Raw genomic sequence first — 14865 nt, 5'->3', positions numbered from 1 at the left:
TACCACTGAATGTACCATTTTCAACCACACAACTCTTCAAAAATACTGTGTTTACTGTAATTTATGTTTTGATAATCTTAACCAAATTGTTTCCCACTTAATTGGCTTTCTGGTTTCAGTAGCATACTGAATAGCTGATTTTTTCCCACCTTTTTTTGTGTACTTAAATTGCTAGCTTTAGGAGTGATAGTTGGGTTTGTTGGGTTTTTTCCAGCAGATCAAGAGTGTGTAGAATTCTTGAAGACTTTGGTTTTCATTTCCAGAGTTAACTTTTTGAAAGAAAGCTTTGTCTTTGTATTAATGCACTTGTGGCAGAATACTTTCATTTATATGCTTAAAAGCTGAAAATTATTTTGTTACTGTTTTTTATCAAAGCTCAATATACTTTTGATTTTTAGAGCTTGAACAGATTTTTCATTAAGAAAAAATAAAATTAATCTAACATTAATCTAAAATAATTTGCAAAAAAATAGTTCTCTGTGTATACTTTTTTGTTTGTTTGTTTGTTTATAACTAGTTAAGGAAAATCACATCTCTTGATAGAAGGACAACACCTTCTGATGGTTTGCATATTTCCTGCAGCATTCATGCTCTGTGTGGCGGTAAAGTTCTGTTAACAAATAAATAATTGTTGTAATTTAGTTGGAGACTGCCTGCCAGATTCAAGGCCTTGGAATAGCTTTTCTAATGTGAGCATGGTCATTCCTGTGTAAACTCCTAGTTAATAATACATGAAATCTGTAAAATCTTTGTATTTTGTGCTGTTGAGAGGATGTGGCTCAGAATTCGGGGTATTTGTCTTGGGATGTAACTGAAGTATATATTGACAACAATTAGGAAGAAAAAGCTTGAAATTATATGTAAATGTGCCTTTATGTATAAAAGATTTTTTTTTATTTTAGATTTTTATTTTTAAAATATGGTATTTAATTATTGTATCTGTTTCAGAAATCATATTAAAAAGTATGAAATGGAAAATGAAATCACACCCAATGGAATAAGCAGCTGGAATGATGCAGAGGAAGAAGCAAGTGACGATTTTGGATTTACAGAGCTGGAGGAGATTCTTCCCATACGGAAACAAAATGGGATTCAATCTCATAAAGACAGCACTGCCCTTTTTAATGGACACACACACACTTCTACCAGTGCCTTAAAGACGCAGGAATGCTTGGTGCCCTCCGGCAACGGTGTTGCAAGCAGGTTGTCTCCAGGCCCTGTGCAGGAGGAGGGGAAGACTGACAAAGGCATGGTTGACTTTAGAGACTGCACAATGCAGCAGTTGCAGCAAAGCAACAAAAATACAGACTTTTTGTGGAGTCCACACAGGACTATGAGTAACTCATCCTCATCTTCATTTTTGCACAGTAATGCTAAAATAAATGGTGCTCACCACTCAACTGTTCAGGGGCCTTCAAGCACAAAAAGCACTTCTGTACCTGCTCCTAGCAAGGCAGCTTCCTTACCTGTGTCCAAACCTTCAGATTGTAGTTTTATTTCTGACTTTTATTCGCGTTCAAGACTGCATCATATATCAACATGGAAGTGTGAATTGACAGAGTTTGTCAACAGCCTGCAGAGAAAAAACAGCGGTGTCTTTCCAGGAAGGGAAAAATTTAAAAAATGGAAAACAGGCAGGTCTGCACTTAAAACTGACACAGGTAGATACTTGTTTAAGAAGGTTTATGTTAAGAAGATGCCTTATATCTTCGTATATTAAATATCCAAATGAGACTACATAGTTTAGCATTGAGTATTCATATTATAGTCAGACTATCTGGAAAAACTTGGATGACTTTGGTGCAGTGAACACTAAATGGATGCAACTGCTTTTGGCTTTGTTTGGGTTTTTTTAACTTTAAGTGTTATTTAATGTGATACTATGGTCTATATTCAATTCTTGTTGTAGAAATAGTATTTCTGACTTTACCAAGATATATGAATTGATAAGGGAGAAAAATACTATGTGTATATAAATATACAAATCTGTAGTTGCTATGTGAAAATATGCAGGGGAAAAAAGTTGAAGAAAAAATCCTTACTGTTCATCATGAGCATTTAAAAGATGAGTAACATTTGGACATGAGTTAAAATCTAAATTTTTTTTTGTTAGTAAGAGTTTTGTAATAGCTCTGGATCTGTTAAAGTGGGTGGTAGTGTCATAAGAGACTTTTGAACCTGGCTTGAAGAGAAATATTTTATGTCATTGCATCAAGGACCAAAGTGAAAAAAAAAATGTAGAATTCATTAGAGTCAAAGTGTTACAGATAAAATATTTTGCATCTTTAGAATCTCTTGTTTACAGTCTTACTAAAAGGTTAGCTCTGTACTGTTAAAGAGATTCTGACTCCTGTGCTGTAAAATTATTCACTTGTAATCATATGAAAATATGCTTGAGAAATTGCCACATCAAAAAAATTGTTAGATAATAAATTCACTGATTTTGTGTTTGTGTTAGGTCACCCCAGTTATTGAACATGTTAGCTTATGAACTACTTAATGTGTATTTCTTTAAATCAAAATATGGTATAAGCTAATATATTTCTATTTTCTCTTTGATTTGGCCTAGAGTATTCAAATAGTTAATGCCTGTGATTCAGTTGATAAGTTGCAGCTCCTTAACTTGATGGCTTGATTTGTAAATATGCCCATTATAAAACAGTCCTTATTTTTCAAACAATGAGTTCAAAATGTAAATTATTAAAACAAGGGGATATTTTTCTGATTACTCAGTAATTAACTCAGATGTTAAGTCTTAGAACAGTTCACTTATGTATTGAAGTATTTTTTCACTGTTACACTTTATGCATTGTTCAAGTTAATTTTTTTGTTAGATATTGTCACCTTTGGCAGGTCAGCAATATAGACATGCAGACTTGAACTTGTAGAAAGCATTTCTAGTGTTTTAGGCATGTACGTTTTTCAGTGAGGAGTGACCTTGCTCATCTTCGCTGAATGTTTGCATGCGTCTGAGTACAGCAATGACAAAATCCAGTTGCATGGGACTTAAAAAACTAATTGTGGTGTGTTTCATGAACAATAATGGTAGCTTATAGTGCAGCTAAACTTACATTTTTATCTTTTGAAGCATTGATGAACAAAAGGAGTAAAATTCTCTTCCTGATTCAGTGTTAACATAGCGAAATTAAGATCCAGTGCCAACAACATGCATTAATCTCCTTGGATTCGGGGAACTTCTTAGGGTAGAAGGTGTTAATTATAAGAAAATAAAAAATAGAAACTCCTTAAGTTAATTCATTGTTTAGGCTCTTTGTCTACTGCTTATGTTTACCTTTCTCGGTGTAAATACCCTCTTGGTGAGAGGAAACAAAAATATTTATGGTTTAGAGGTGGTAAAAACTTGATAATAGACCTTAATGACTACTGTGAGTAGTACCAAAGTGTATAAATTAGGGTTCAAGTTTTCTATTGGTGTATCTTCATACTAGGTAATGTGTCTGTTGCGAGCTCAGCCAAGCCACAGAGCTGTATAATGCACGTGGATATGGATTGCTTCTTTGTGTCTGTGGCTATCCGAAATAGACCAGATCTCAAAGGTCAGTATTTAAGTCCATGTGTTACAATTTGCTCAGTTAAGCCTTTAAAAAAACCAAACTTGCACAATTATAAAATTAATTTGGTGTATTAATATTTTTTTCTTGAATCTTCAGTAGTTAGACCATGCAACTTTCATATTGCTGTTTATTTTCTCACAATACACAAGTGGAAAAGAGAACTGGAATTCTCCTTGCTATCTCCTTTCAGTATCTAAAGTAAGAGGAGAGAAGTAAAATCTGTAGTAACTATTCTCTGTGACATTGTACATAAACTAACTCAGATTTTAATCTACCATATTAGAAATTGGAAATCGAATTTCAGTTATACTAAAAATGGGGTTTGGGCACTGTCTGTTAAAAAAAGGAAAATAGAAGAAAATGGGATATCCTACTAATCTTCCTGAAGTAGTTTAAGAAGATTTGTTTGACTATAAAAGTGGAAAGGTCAAGGTTGAGAATTGTCTCTGCCTGATGCATATTTTTCAAGAGAAATTTGCTGCTTCCTTCCTCCCTAAGCTCTTACACATGAGATATTAAAAGACCTGGAAGATTCAGGAACAATTCAGTTGGCATTTAGAAGTCTGTGTTGTGTGGTCATCCTTAAGACATAGGAGAGTTAGTGGAGCACCTTAGCAAACTACCAAGTGTACCATTCAGAGGTGGAGATTCTAGTTCTATGCAAGCACTGAATTTCAGGGGTGCACAAGTTTGAAGACTTGTTTTAGTGGTGACCATCTCATGCTCCCAGCTGTCACAGGCCTTGGGAAAAGAGTAAGCTGTATATGTGGTTCCATTGCTCTCTTCTGTCCAAAGGCTGGAGCAGCTGTATCAAAGATTCTCCTGCTATTTTTGGTTCTTTAAAACTTGATTTCTGCCAAGTTTCAAATTCCGTTACTGGAACATAAAGAACGTAGGACTTTTCTGCAAATACTTTTTCTGTCCCACAGAAGTTTGCCAGAACTTTTTCAGTGCATAAATTAACTTCCTTTGGAAACACCATGGAGGTGTTGATATTACAGAAAAGTCAAAAGTTTACTAAAAATTTTGGTTTGCACAGTTAAACTAAATGGAACTAAGTGTTTTGGCATGTGTATATTTTTCTGATTTGCTTAAGCTAATAAACATGTTGAAGTATTTAAAATCAGTCCAGTGTTTGCTATATCTTAAACTAATGAATCACTAGGTCATTGGTGAAATTTCACAGCGTACATTTATATTTGTTATAAAGACAAACTAGTATTGGTTGTATTTTCACTCTTGAAAAACTTTTCTTCTTTACATGTGACTGCAATTAAGACAGATTTGTTGTCACAGTTCCAAGGCCCTTTCATAGCTGGTCCTTCTTTAGTGCCTTGAGAGCATCTAAGCATGAAAGAAGCTATAAAAAGTAAATTAAAAATCCATACGATTTTATCCTAATTGTGCTGTTATTAAAATGTAAACTATTATAGGTATTGACCTGTAAGTATATGCATTTTTTTCTCCACAGGAAAGCCAGTAGCTGTTACTAGTAACAGAGGTACAGGAAAGGCACTGCTGCGCCCTGGTGCAAACCCCCAGCTTGAACAGCAATATTACCAGAAAAAGCTATTGAATGGCAAAGCAGGTACAAATAAGTCTGTCTGTATGTATGTTTTTAACTGTTGTTATAGAAGACTTTTTCTTGAAAGCTATTCATAAAATGTACCATGGATAAATTTATTTCTTTCACGTGTGGGATTTTAGAAGAGAAGTGCCTTTGGACAACATGGTGCACTGTGGCCTCAGTAATACCACTGTGGCTTCTTGTTAGTTAGCTTTTCTCAGCATGGGTAAATTATTTTAGAGTAGTTTTAGGTTTTACTCACTTTCTTGATGTTGTGTGTAAGATCAAATGCTAAATAGTTATTTAAAATGAAAAATAAATACAGGTTGTCCAGGATGACTTTTTTCTCAGGAAATCAAGTATAGAGAAGAAGGTGCAAAATAAATTTTAGAAGTCTACTATAGAGGTTTTTTACTATAGAAGTTGTAACAGTACATGGCCAGTGAGAAACTGATTGTTTGAACTTGGCTTTTGAGTTGCATATGTAGAATATCTGTGACAATGAGTGAATTTGGGTGGTCCGTAGAGCATTTTAGGTCTCTGGAAAGTGTGCAGTTTTCATGAATTATTTCTTCAATACTTTGTTTTCTGAAAACCAGGGCTTCTGTTGTAGTTTGAGAATTCCATGCTTGCCTGCAATGATTTAGAAATGTTTTACTTTGTGTCCTCAAGTAGTAGTGTACTAGTATAAACCAAAGTTCTATTAATAGGTTTTATTATACTGCCTGAACTTTATTTAGTATGAGAAAATATATTGCCAAACATTGGCAACTTAAGTGTCCAATAACAGTCTATTTAATCATCTAGAAGCATAGTTCTTACCACAAAGTTGGTAAAAAGTGCATATACAAGGGGTAGCTTTCGATTTAGACTTGGAAGTTGTTTCTCCTTTGCCTTTTTGTATACGCAGTTTTTACCAAACTTGTGATACTAAGTATTGTTGTTATACAGTTTACAAGTCAGTGTTTTATTTTGATGAGACAAGATGGGGCAAAAGACAGGTTGTTCTTCCATGGTTGTTTAGTGCTTTCGAAATTGGCAAGTTGTGGGGGGTTTTTGAAGACATTTAGAAACAAGGTATTATAGGAACTGTAACGTTTGTCTTTTTGCTGTAGTTTAAGAACAGTTCAAAACTGAGGTAGAATATATGTTTGTGGAACCCACTGGCCTTTAAGCTTTTAAGGACTTTTCAGTATGCTCCAGACAAAGATAGCTGTGGTCTTTATGGAGTTGGATTTTCTGTAGTAGAGCTTGTGCATGAAATATTTATTGGTAGTTCAGTATTAACAGTGTCGTGCTAACTTCTGTTAGGGCCTTGAACTGGGTAAGAGTGTGACTTCATACAACTGAGTCGTTTGGAGAGTTAGATGGCTGAATTACAGTTTAGCTGATACCTAGCATGTTCTTTTGATTCACAAATTCAGTAGTATCTCTTCTGCAGTATTTATTGTTTAAGTGTACAGCAGCTTTCCACCTCATTGTATAACAAGCTCAGTTTCTTACTCTGGCAGCTTTTTCTGGATATCATACATTCATTTCTTTAACTTCAGCATCCAGTCTCAGCTGGTTTGCACACAGGCAGGCAGCTAGCTCTTTCTTTCTTGATACTTAGGCTGATTGTGCAGCCTATTGTTTTGGTGAACAGATTTTTTCCAAATACTCTTTTTACAGTCTCTGTTTCATTAGCTTCATTAGTTCGTAATATTTTGAGTCTCTGTTTATTTTATCTCCATGTACACTCGTTTTGCCAATTAAAAAAACCCCAAACCTGTTGTTTCTGCTTGTGTTTTCTCAGAAGGACATGGTTTGTCTTCCTTTTGGGGTAAAGAAATTACAGTTAGTTATGGTCTTAGATGTAAAAATTGAATGGCTGGTTAGGCTTCTTAGACATCACAGTATCTTAGAAAGTGACACACCTCACAGCATGTGTTTAATTGTGCCGTGCCAGAGGGAAATACAGGTTCAGTAGGCACAAGCATTACATGCAAAAATGCTTTTTCTAAAATGTCAAACATACAGAATGGTAAATTCTGCATGGGGACATGTTATATAAATGAAATAGAAAGGTAGCTGGGAGGAGCTTAGAACATGAGCATATTTTTACATCCATGCTTCAACATGTAACCCACTTCAGTTTTTGGTGCTTCATACTTTCCAGGCTGTTCTCTGACATTGCCTTCTCCAGATCTTGCTTATTTGAAAAAAGGTTCCAAATTACAAACCAACCTAAACCACGGAAACAGAGCACCTCACTCCCTCAAAAAAAAAAAACCCCAACAAAAATACAACCAAAAAAAACCCCCCCAAACACAAAACCCCAAACCCTTATGAATCACTTTTGACCAAATACTGAATTCTGCTGCTTCAGCTACTTCTTTATTTTTTTTTTTTTTTTTAATTACTTCTTTTAGTGATACTGGTTCCTGACTTTGATCTGCATTGCTAGACAAATATCTAGTGTCAATAGAATCTTCAGTCTTTTATGAAATACTTTCTTTTTCTTGTATTAATTCATCTAAATATGCATAACTTTTAAATTTAAAAACTTGATACCATTCTCACTAAATCCCCAAATTGAAGATAAGCGTTCCAGATAGTAGAAATTACTTCTCTACATACATGCCGTCTTTAACATTCATGTTCTAAAGATAAAAGATTAACATATGTTAATCAGGATTCATAGTTTGGGGTCTCTTCCATGGCCAGGATGCCCAAGATGTGAATGTTTTCTAGACTTCCTTTCCCTCAACCCTAGAATCTCCCTTTTCATTCTAAAGAGCAGCAGATTTTAACCATCATATTAGTCACAGATTTATTCTCAGCGATTTCTTTTTCACAGACTTGGGTCCTGGCCTCTCTCCATCCGTTGCTCCACATTCACCATGTGCCTGTCTAGTTTCCCAGCTTTTGATGAGAGGTTCTCTACCTTGCCTTCCATTGAGGACAATGTGTTCTGCATTGCCCTGAATTTCACATGAAGTGACTCCATCAGCTCATGGGGGGATCTACTCTGCTGCGATGTGGAAAAAGTCGACGAATCCAGTGAAGATAGACAAGATGACAGCATCATCTCAGGCCAGGGCACAGGAAGGCATGGACTAAAGAAGTTGTTCTTGTCATTCTTATCTTTATTTGGGGCATAATTTTGCTCTAATTTTCAATTGCAGACATCTTAGGTAACTTATTGAGCTCATCATAAATTTAAAAATTTAAGAAATTAAAAAGTGCACAAATTTAGCAGAAATTCTGAATAAAAGCAGTTTTCCACATGAGTTAGGCTCTACCCCTGGTATCTCCACTCACTCATTATACCACTTTCTCTAGTTTGATAGCTACTCATATGTGCACATAGCACCAGGTTTCCTTCTATTCAGGTTGTCGGTGTGTAAGTTGTGTTAGTACTGTGGAATGTAATTAGGCATTGTGGCACTGTGCAGTAAACTCCCATTTATTATATTACAGAGGTGTATGGTATTAAATAGACTACAGTAATGAAAAAGAACTGCATAGTGGATTTCATTTTAAATAAATAGAAGAATTTTTTCTACATGAGACCTCATTGTTTTGATTATGATGGGAGTTTGGGCAGGCATAGCAGTTTTTTCATCTAGTGACTTTTTTCAAGCTGATCCATATTTAGAGTATAGCAAGTATTTTAAGATTTACATATTGTAAAACCCAGATAGAACCAGAATCTTTTGCTTGTTTCCATTATTCAGTGTCATGGAATTCTGTCTAGTACCTAGTACCCAGTAGGCCTGGAGGATCCTTTAAAATTTATGTTAGAATATGTAGTAAAGTTTTACAGAATTAGGAAGGTCTGTCTCATTTTAAGTCTGAGGTTACAGTATTTATAATTGTATCATTTTGATCCAAGATAAGTTTGTGGTGATGTTTGAAAGAAATTGGCATATCCGAATAAGGGAGTTATTAGTAAGTAAAAGCAGGAGCTTTCTCAGTTCACATCCCCATAAAAGTGTTAAAGAAAATAGAAGTTTCTAGTTAGTGTTTTTTATTTAAACTAATTGGCATTCTAGTTTACACTTCTTAAAAATCACTTTGTGGTATCTAGACTATTAGAAAAATAGTTCTAAGTATGATATGAAGTGGATTTATGTTCTGTATGAAATCTCAGTGTTCTGATGTCGGGAGTGTATTTTGTAAAAAGGAACATAGCTAAGTGTCATCTTGTTTAGTCGAGCAGTTGTTAAATAATTTCTGGTGTCTTGTATTTGTTGGCAGGATGTGGTTATAACAGTAGCCATGTGTGTTTGATCATTTTTATGGGAAGTAAAGCTAAGATCATTCTTATTTTACAGTATGGTATATGTAGTCACCAATGAGCTGCTGTCCAGTAATTTTGGGGGAAATAGAAACACCATTTTTCTGTTAATATTGTTCTTGGTAGTACATACAGACCTATCCAGAAAGCATTACTGGGAAAGGGGTCTGGTTTTTTTCTGGACTATGATATGAATCAATATAGTATTAACAACCTCTTTGTCAAAAGATAACAGTATAGAAACTGTATGAAATTAAATCTGTAATTTTTATTTTATTTGCATTCATTCTGTTGAACTCTTAGAAAGAATAACATAGACAAATTTTATTTTTTAAGCAGAAATTAAAGTACCTGATCAGTTGGACTCCTCAGTCTGGGAACATCCGGATTCCACACATGTGAATGGAGCTGATCTCACTGTTCTGTCCATGGCTGAAATAGCTTCTTGTAGTTATGAAGCCAGGTAGGTTAAAGTTAGCCAATATTTTGCTTGAAAATCCCATACAGATAGGTGTAAGATGTGCAAAAATAGTGATTATTAGTGTCTTTAAATTTATCTAGAGAAGAAGTTTCTATTCAAAACTTGTAGTTATATAGGTTGTTAGAATTTAACAGAAGCTCTTCCCTGTGGATGCTGCTGCTTGGTAGATGCTGCTCAGTAGCTCTCAACCCAACCTACATAGAACTTGAAATAAAGCCTGTGAAGAAAAACCTTGTGCCTTTCACTGTGATACTGCTGATTTCATGTTAGTGTCATGTCTTTCTATCAAAGTTGCAGTATTTTATAGAATTAATGACGCATTCTGAATGTTTAATTTCAAACAGAAAGTGTGATTATTAAACTTTAAAACCATTTTTTGCAGAGACTTTGCTGACCATCTCCAGTGACCTAACTTACAATGGTTTAGAATATGAAACAACTTTAATAAATATAAGCACAGTGTTCGAAATACAAGGGCTTTCCCCTGATGGAAATAATACTCTGGAAAATATTTCTTCATTGGTAGCTTTCTTAGGCTTGCTAGGATAGGCAGGCTTCTATTTGTGTCTCAGAAAAATTTTATTTATTAACAGGAGCCTAATTATGTAAACTTGCATCTTGGAATATAAGATCTTGCTACCTTGGTCACTGTAGTATATGTGTGGTTTTAATTTGAAACAGAAGATACCAAATGTGCTTTCTGGAATCTTTGTCCATAGCATTTTCCTAAAGGCGAATTTCTCATGCTCCATAACTTAATAATACACAGCTAATTGAAATACTCTGTTTGCAGTTATTTTTTTTAACCTGTTAAATTTCTACTTGTTGACTAAATTCCTATTCCCATTTTTGTGGGAAAAAGACAAATAATTAAGTTGAAAGTACTCCTTATTTGTGGATAAGTTTGCACTGTGTTTACTTGGAGTTTATTTTATTATTTAATTTTAGACAAGTTGGCATAAAGAATGGAATGTTTTTCGGCCAAGCAAAAAAGTTGTGTCCAAATCTTCAAGCAGTTTCATATGATTTTGATGCATACAAAGAAGTTGCACGGACAGTATATGAAATACTAGCAAGGTAATGCACTATTTGTTTGCATGATCTTTGTGGTACACTTATCAAACATATTTTCTTTGCTGCTACTGAATGCTATTATTCGTTTTGTATTTTCATCTCCCACTCTTCAGCTTCAGTGAAGCTATTCCTGTTTGAGGTCTTGCTTTGTAGTATTTTTGTTACTTTGAGCACCATGCTGCTGAGCATTCTTTTATCCTGAAGCCAAATCCTGTAAGCAGTCGACATCTGACTTCCAAATGAGTCACTGTTAAATTTTTTATTGATTTGCATACTGCGAAGCAGATCCCTGCTTAGAAGGGAGATCCTTCCAAGAGATGATTTTTGAGTAGTTTAAGAATGGATTATTAGAGTAATATCTACTACAAACTACTTTCTGATTTCAAATGCACTTGAAATAAAACTGGAAATTTGTTACTGTCAATGAAAAATAAATATTTAACTCCTTCTCCAGCTGTTCTTTAAAATCAAGATGTGTGTTGACATTAGTCTAACATTAGTAATATTACTATAATTTGCTGTTTTAGCATTTTTTAATACCTAAGTGATGTATGATACAAAATAGGCAGGGAAGTGCCACCACAAAAGGAAGACTTTATTTGCTACATATTTGTTTTAACAGATGGTAAGCTGTTGCTGGTGTTTCACCTCCTTTACTTTGTGTTGATAGCTATACTCATAACATTGAAGCAGTGAGTTGTGATGAAGCACTAGTAGATATCACTGAAATCCTCACAGAGACCAGACTGACTCCTGATGAATTTGCAAATGCTATCCGCACTGAAATCAAAGACCAAACTAAATGCACAGCCTCTGTTGGGATGGGTAAGTAACTTCATTTCTGTTTACAAGCAGTGACTGTTTTTGCTAATGTATCAAAGCTAGGTAAGTTTGCTAAAACTCCTAAGTGTTTGTAATATGTTGCCATTTAGGCTAAATAAGTGTGAATAAAAATACAAGAAAATTTTCATAACTGGAAAGTTTTAATCAAAAATGTATAAAATTTCCATATCACAGATCACAGGATATTCTGAGTTGGGAGGGACACACAAGGATTATCAGGTGCAAGTCATAAGTCAGTGGCTAATCCAGCTATCACTTCTCCTTTATCTGAACACTAGGCTAAAATTCCACTCTTGCATTCTTTTTTATGAAATGACACTGTATTTTTCCAGTAAATAGAAAAAGGAGCACAGATTGTGTTGCTTAATGGAGATAGCAGTAGGCGTTTACAGGGTGACAATGATTTTGCATAGTTCTTAGAAGTTATTGAGAGCAAAGATTTGTGTGGTTTGCAGTAGGTATTGCATATGAAATCACACATCTGAAAAAACTTCCTTGATTTGTTTCTTCTTGTCTCATTCCTTTCTCCTTTCTTTTTGTTCCTAATTAATACTAGAGTTGAGTATCTCTACATACCTGTACTGAGTGTATATACGTGTGTGAAATCCACTTGTGAGGCAACATGAAATTCACAACTCTAAGCAGAATTTATCCCTTACTAACTTTGCAATTGCAGTTAGCACTATAGTTTCACTGCTGTTATTGCAAATAGTGCTGGCTCATAATTTGAAAGTAGATACTGTAACATATACGAATATATTTCATTAAATTCTTGGTAAAAGTTAAAGAATTTGACTGTACTTCCTGCATTTTTTTTCTTGAGTGTTAAACTGTGGCATTCTACTTGAGGGTTGACAGCAGTGACCACAGACATCCTTTAATTTGTTGTTTTTACAGGTTCCAATATTCTGCTGGCCAGAATGGCAACTCGTAAAGCAAAACCAGATGGACAGTATCACTTAAAACCTGAAGAAGTGGATGATTTTATCAGAGGACAGCTTGTTACCAGTCTTCCAGGTACTCCTGTCTTTTGGAGGGCATTTTGCATCCTGATACTAAACCAGTTTCAGCTATAAATTTACTTTCTAGATCAAGCAGGATTAGCTGCTATTCCATGTTTATGATCCAAAGTGTGATAGACAGTAATGACATATGGCATCCACCTGTATGAAAACTGACTTTATTGTATTTTTTTATTGTTCCAGGAGAATACTTGAAAACTTTGTAACATAAAGCATTTCCTAGCATGTAACTATATTGTTGCTCAGTACACACACATGCTATAATGTGACACAGGCACGGTGCAAGAAGTGCTGAGTAAGCACTCATTTATGCTTTTAGTGATCAGCTAAATGTATACACATATATTTAGTGTTAAATATAAAAAATAGTATCTTTATCTGTTGAAGATTAAAAAAGGAAGGAAGGGCAGTAAAAAACAGTTAGCCACAGACAGGTTTGCCAGAAATTCTCTTCATGTAACCCTTAGTGGCCAAACACTATTTATAGCACAATTGTGCTGTAATTTCTCTTTGTCATAACTTACAGGAGATATTTTTTCTCCAGAATATTCCTCATATAGTTCTGTGCTTTGACTTTAACATTTTAAAGTTTTCAGAATTCACTTGCATGTTCAGAGTAAAAACATTTTAGTGTTTGTGTTAATAATACCACCTCAACAGAGAAACAGATTATCAAGAATAGAATCTGATTACGTACGATTTCTAATTTTTGCTGACTTTGGTAGTGTGAGCTCATGGGATAAATATTTTCTGGAAGTAACAGGCCACCTCTCCAAAACCCAGAGATATACTTCAGTTTATCACACTTACATATGTGTCGTTGCCATGGAAACCTACAATTTCCAGTGCTTGGTAATTCAAAGCACAAGTGATACAGGTATGCTGTCACTTCTACCTGAAATGCTATTTTTCTACCTAGGAAGCAGTGCAACAATGGTCAAAATATTTGTTGGTTTCCATTTCGATTAGCTCGTGTACATGAGGGAAAGACATATTACATGTTGGACACTTCGTTTTTGGACTGAATTGTTGGGGGGATTCAGAGTGATATAATCTGTAGCAGGCAGTACCCCAAGACAATTTCCAAGCAGGATTCATGCATATTTTATCCAAAAATAAGCAAACATACTGTAGTGTGACATATTAAGCTAAATATGTGAAAGATTAATGATACACCAGAAATGACAGCAAAAGTTTCCATCCAAACCATGTTTTATGCAGCAGAATTTATTTTATATACGTTTATTTGTTAATTTGGTATGACTTAATATAAGTTTAAAAATAAAAATTTTATGTCATCAGAACCTAACTGGCTTTGAATTGTATAAAGTTAACAGAACTAATTGCTTTGTTGTTAGGAGTTGGCAGGACAATGGAATCTAAACTGGCTTCTTTGGGAATTAAAACCTGTGGAGATCTGCAGTGTGCTTCAATGTCAAAACTACAAAAAGAATTTGGTCCAAAAACCGGACAAATGCTCTACAGATTTTGTCGTGGTTTGGATGACCGACCTGTTCGTACAGAAAAAGAAAGAAAATCTGTTTCAGCAGAAATCAACTATGGAATAAGGTTTACACAGGTAGATTAAACTTGCTTCTTTTTTGCAGTGACTTCTTTCAGCTGTAGAAGAACCTTCTCATATTCTGATTATTTTCACTTACACTTTGATCTGTTAGAGCACCATCTTAGCCACGAAATAGAAATGAGGAAAATGAAGAAGTAGGAGACCAAACGATAAAATGGGAGGAGAGACTGCAAAAGTATTGGACTGAAAAGAAGCTTGCACAAAATTAGCTGGCTATTCTGCATTCGTTATACAAGTCTGGTACAGAAAAAGAGAACTGCAGTAGGTTTGTCAGCACCTAGCATTCTCTTTCATTTAAATGCTGATTATTCGAAGATGCCAGTGCCTGAAACTATTACCAGCTGCTCCCATACAACATTTTATTAGACTTTTTACAAATACCTTTTGTTTGCGGGGGGAGTGTTATTAACAAAATTGTATTTAAAAAGTAACTCAG

At 34.7% G+C, this 14865-nt stretch overlaps 1 protein-coding gene across 4 annotated transcripts in view; it reads left to right on the top strand.

The window, feature by feature from the left end:
• REV1 (REV1 DNA directed polymerase) overlaps nucleotides 1-14865 on the top strand; it is a 55638-nt gene that overhangs the window by 23939 nt on the left and 16834 nt on the right. The window contains exons 6-13 of one of the 4 annotated variants that reach the window (XM_014892905.2): nucleotides 949-1661; nucleotides 3450-3557; nucleotides 5047-5163; nucleotides 9764-9887; nucleotides 10854-10982; nucleotides 11650-11804; nucleotides 12720-12839; nucleotides 14203-14423. In XM_014892905.2, the coding sequence (XP_014748391.1) occupies nucleotides 949-1661; nucleotides 3450-3557; nucleotides 5047-5163; nucleotides 9764-9887; nucleotides 10854-10982; nucleotides 11650-11804; nucleotides 12720-12839; nucleotides 14203-14423 (1687 nt within the window). Of the gene's footprint in view, nucleotides 1-948; nucleotides 1662-3449; nucleotides 3558-5046; nucleotides 5164-8018; nucleotides 8319-9760; nucleotides 9888-10853; nucleotides 10983-11649; nucleotides 11805-12719; nucleotides 12840-14202; nucleotides 14424-14865 lie in introns of those variants that run through there. The other 3 variants (XM_014892897.2, XM_088160022.1, XM_088160023.1) reach the window with 3 other exon arrangements.

This window comes from Sturnus vulgaris, chromosome 2 (assembly GCF_052056855.1).
Source record: "Sturnus vulgaris isolate bStuVul1 chromosome 2, bStuVul1.hap1, whole genome shotgun sequence".
In the NCBI taxonomy this organism is placed as follows: domain Eukaryota; kingdom Metazoa; phylum Chordata; class Aves; order Passeriformes; family Sturnidae; genus Sturnus; species Sturnus vulgaris.
The sequence above is the reverse complement of the archived record's forward strand: the minus strand, read 5'-3'. Positions and strand labels throughout refer to the sequence as shown.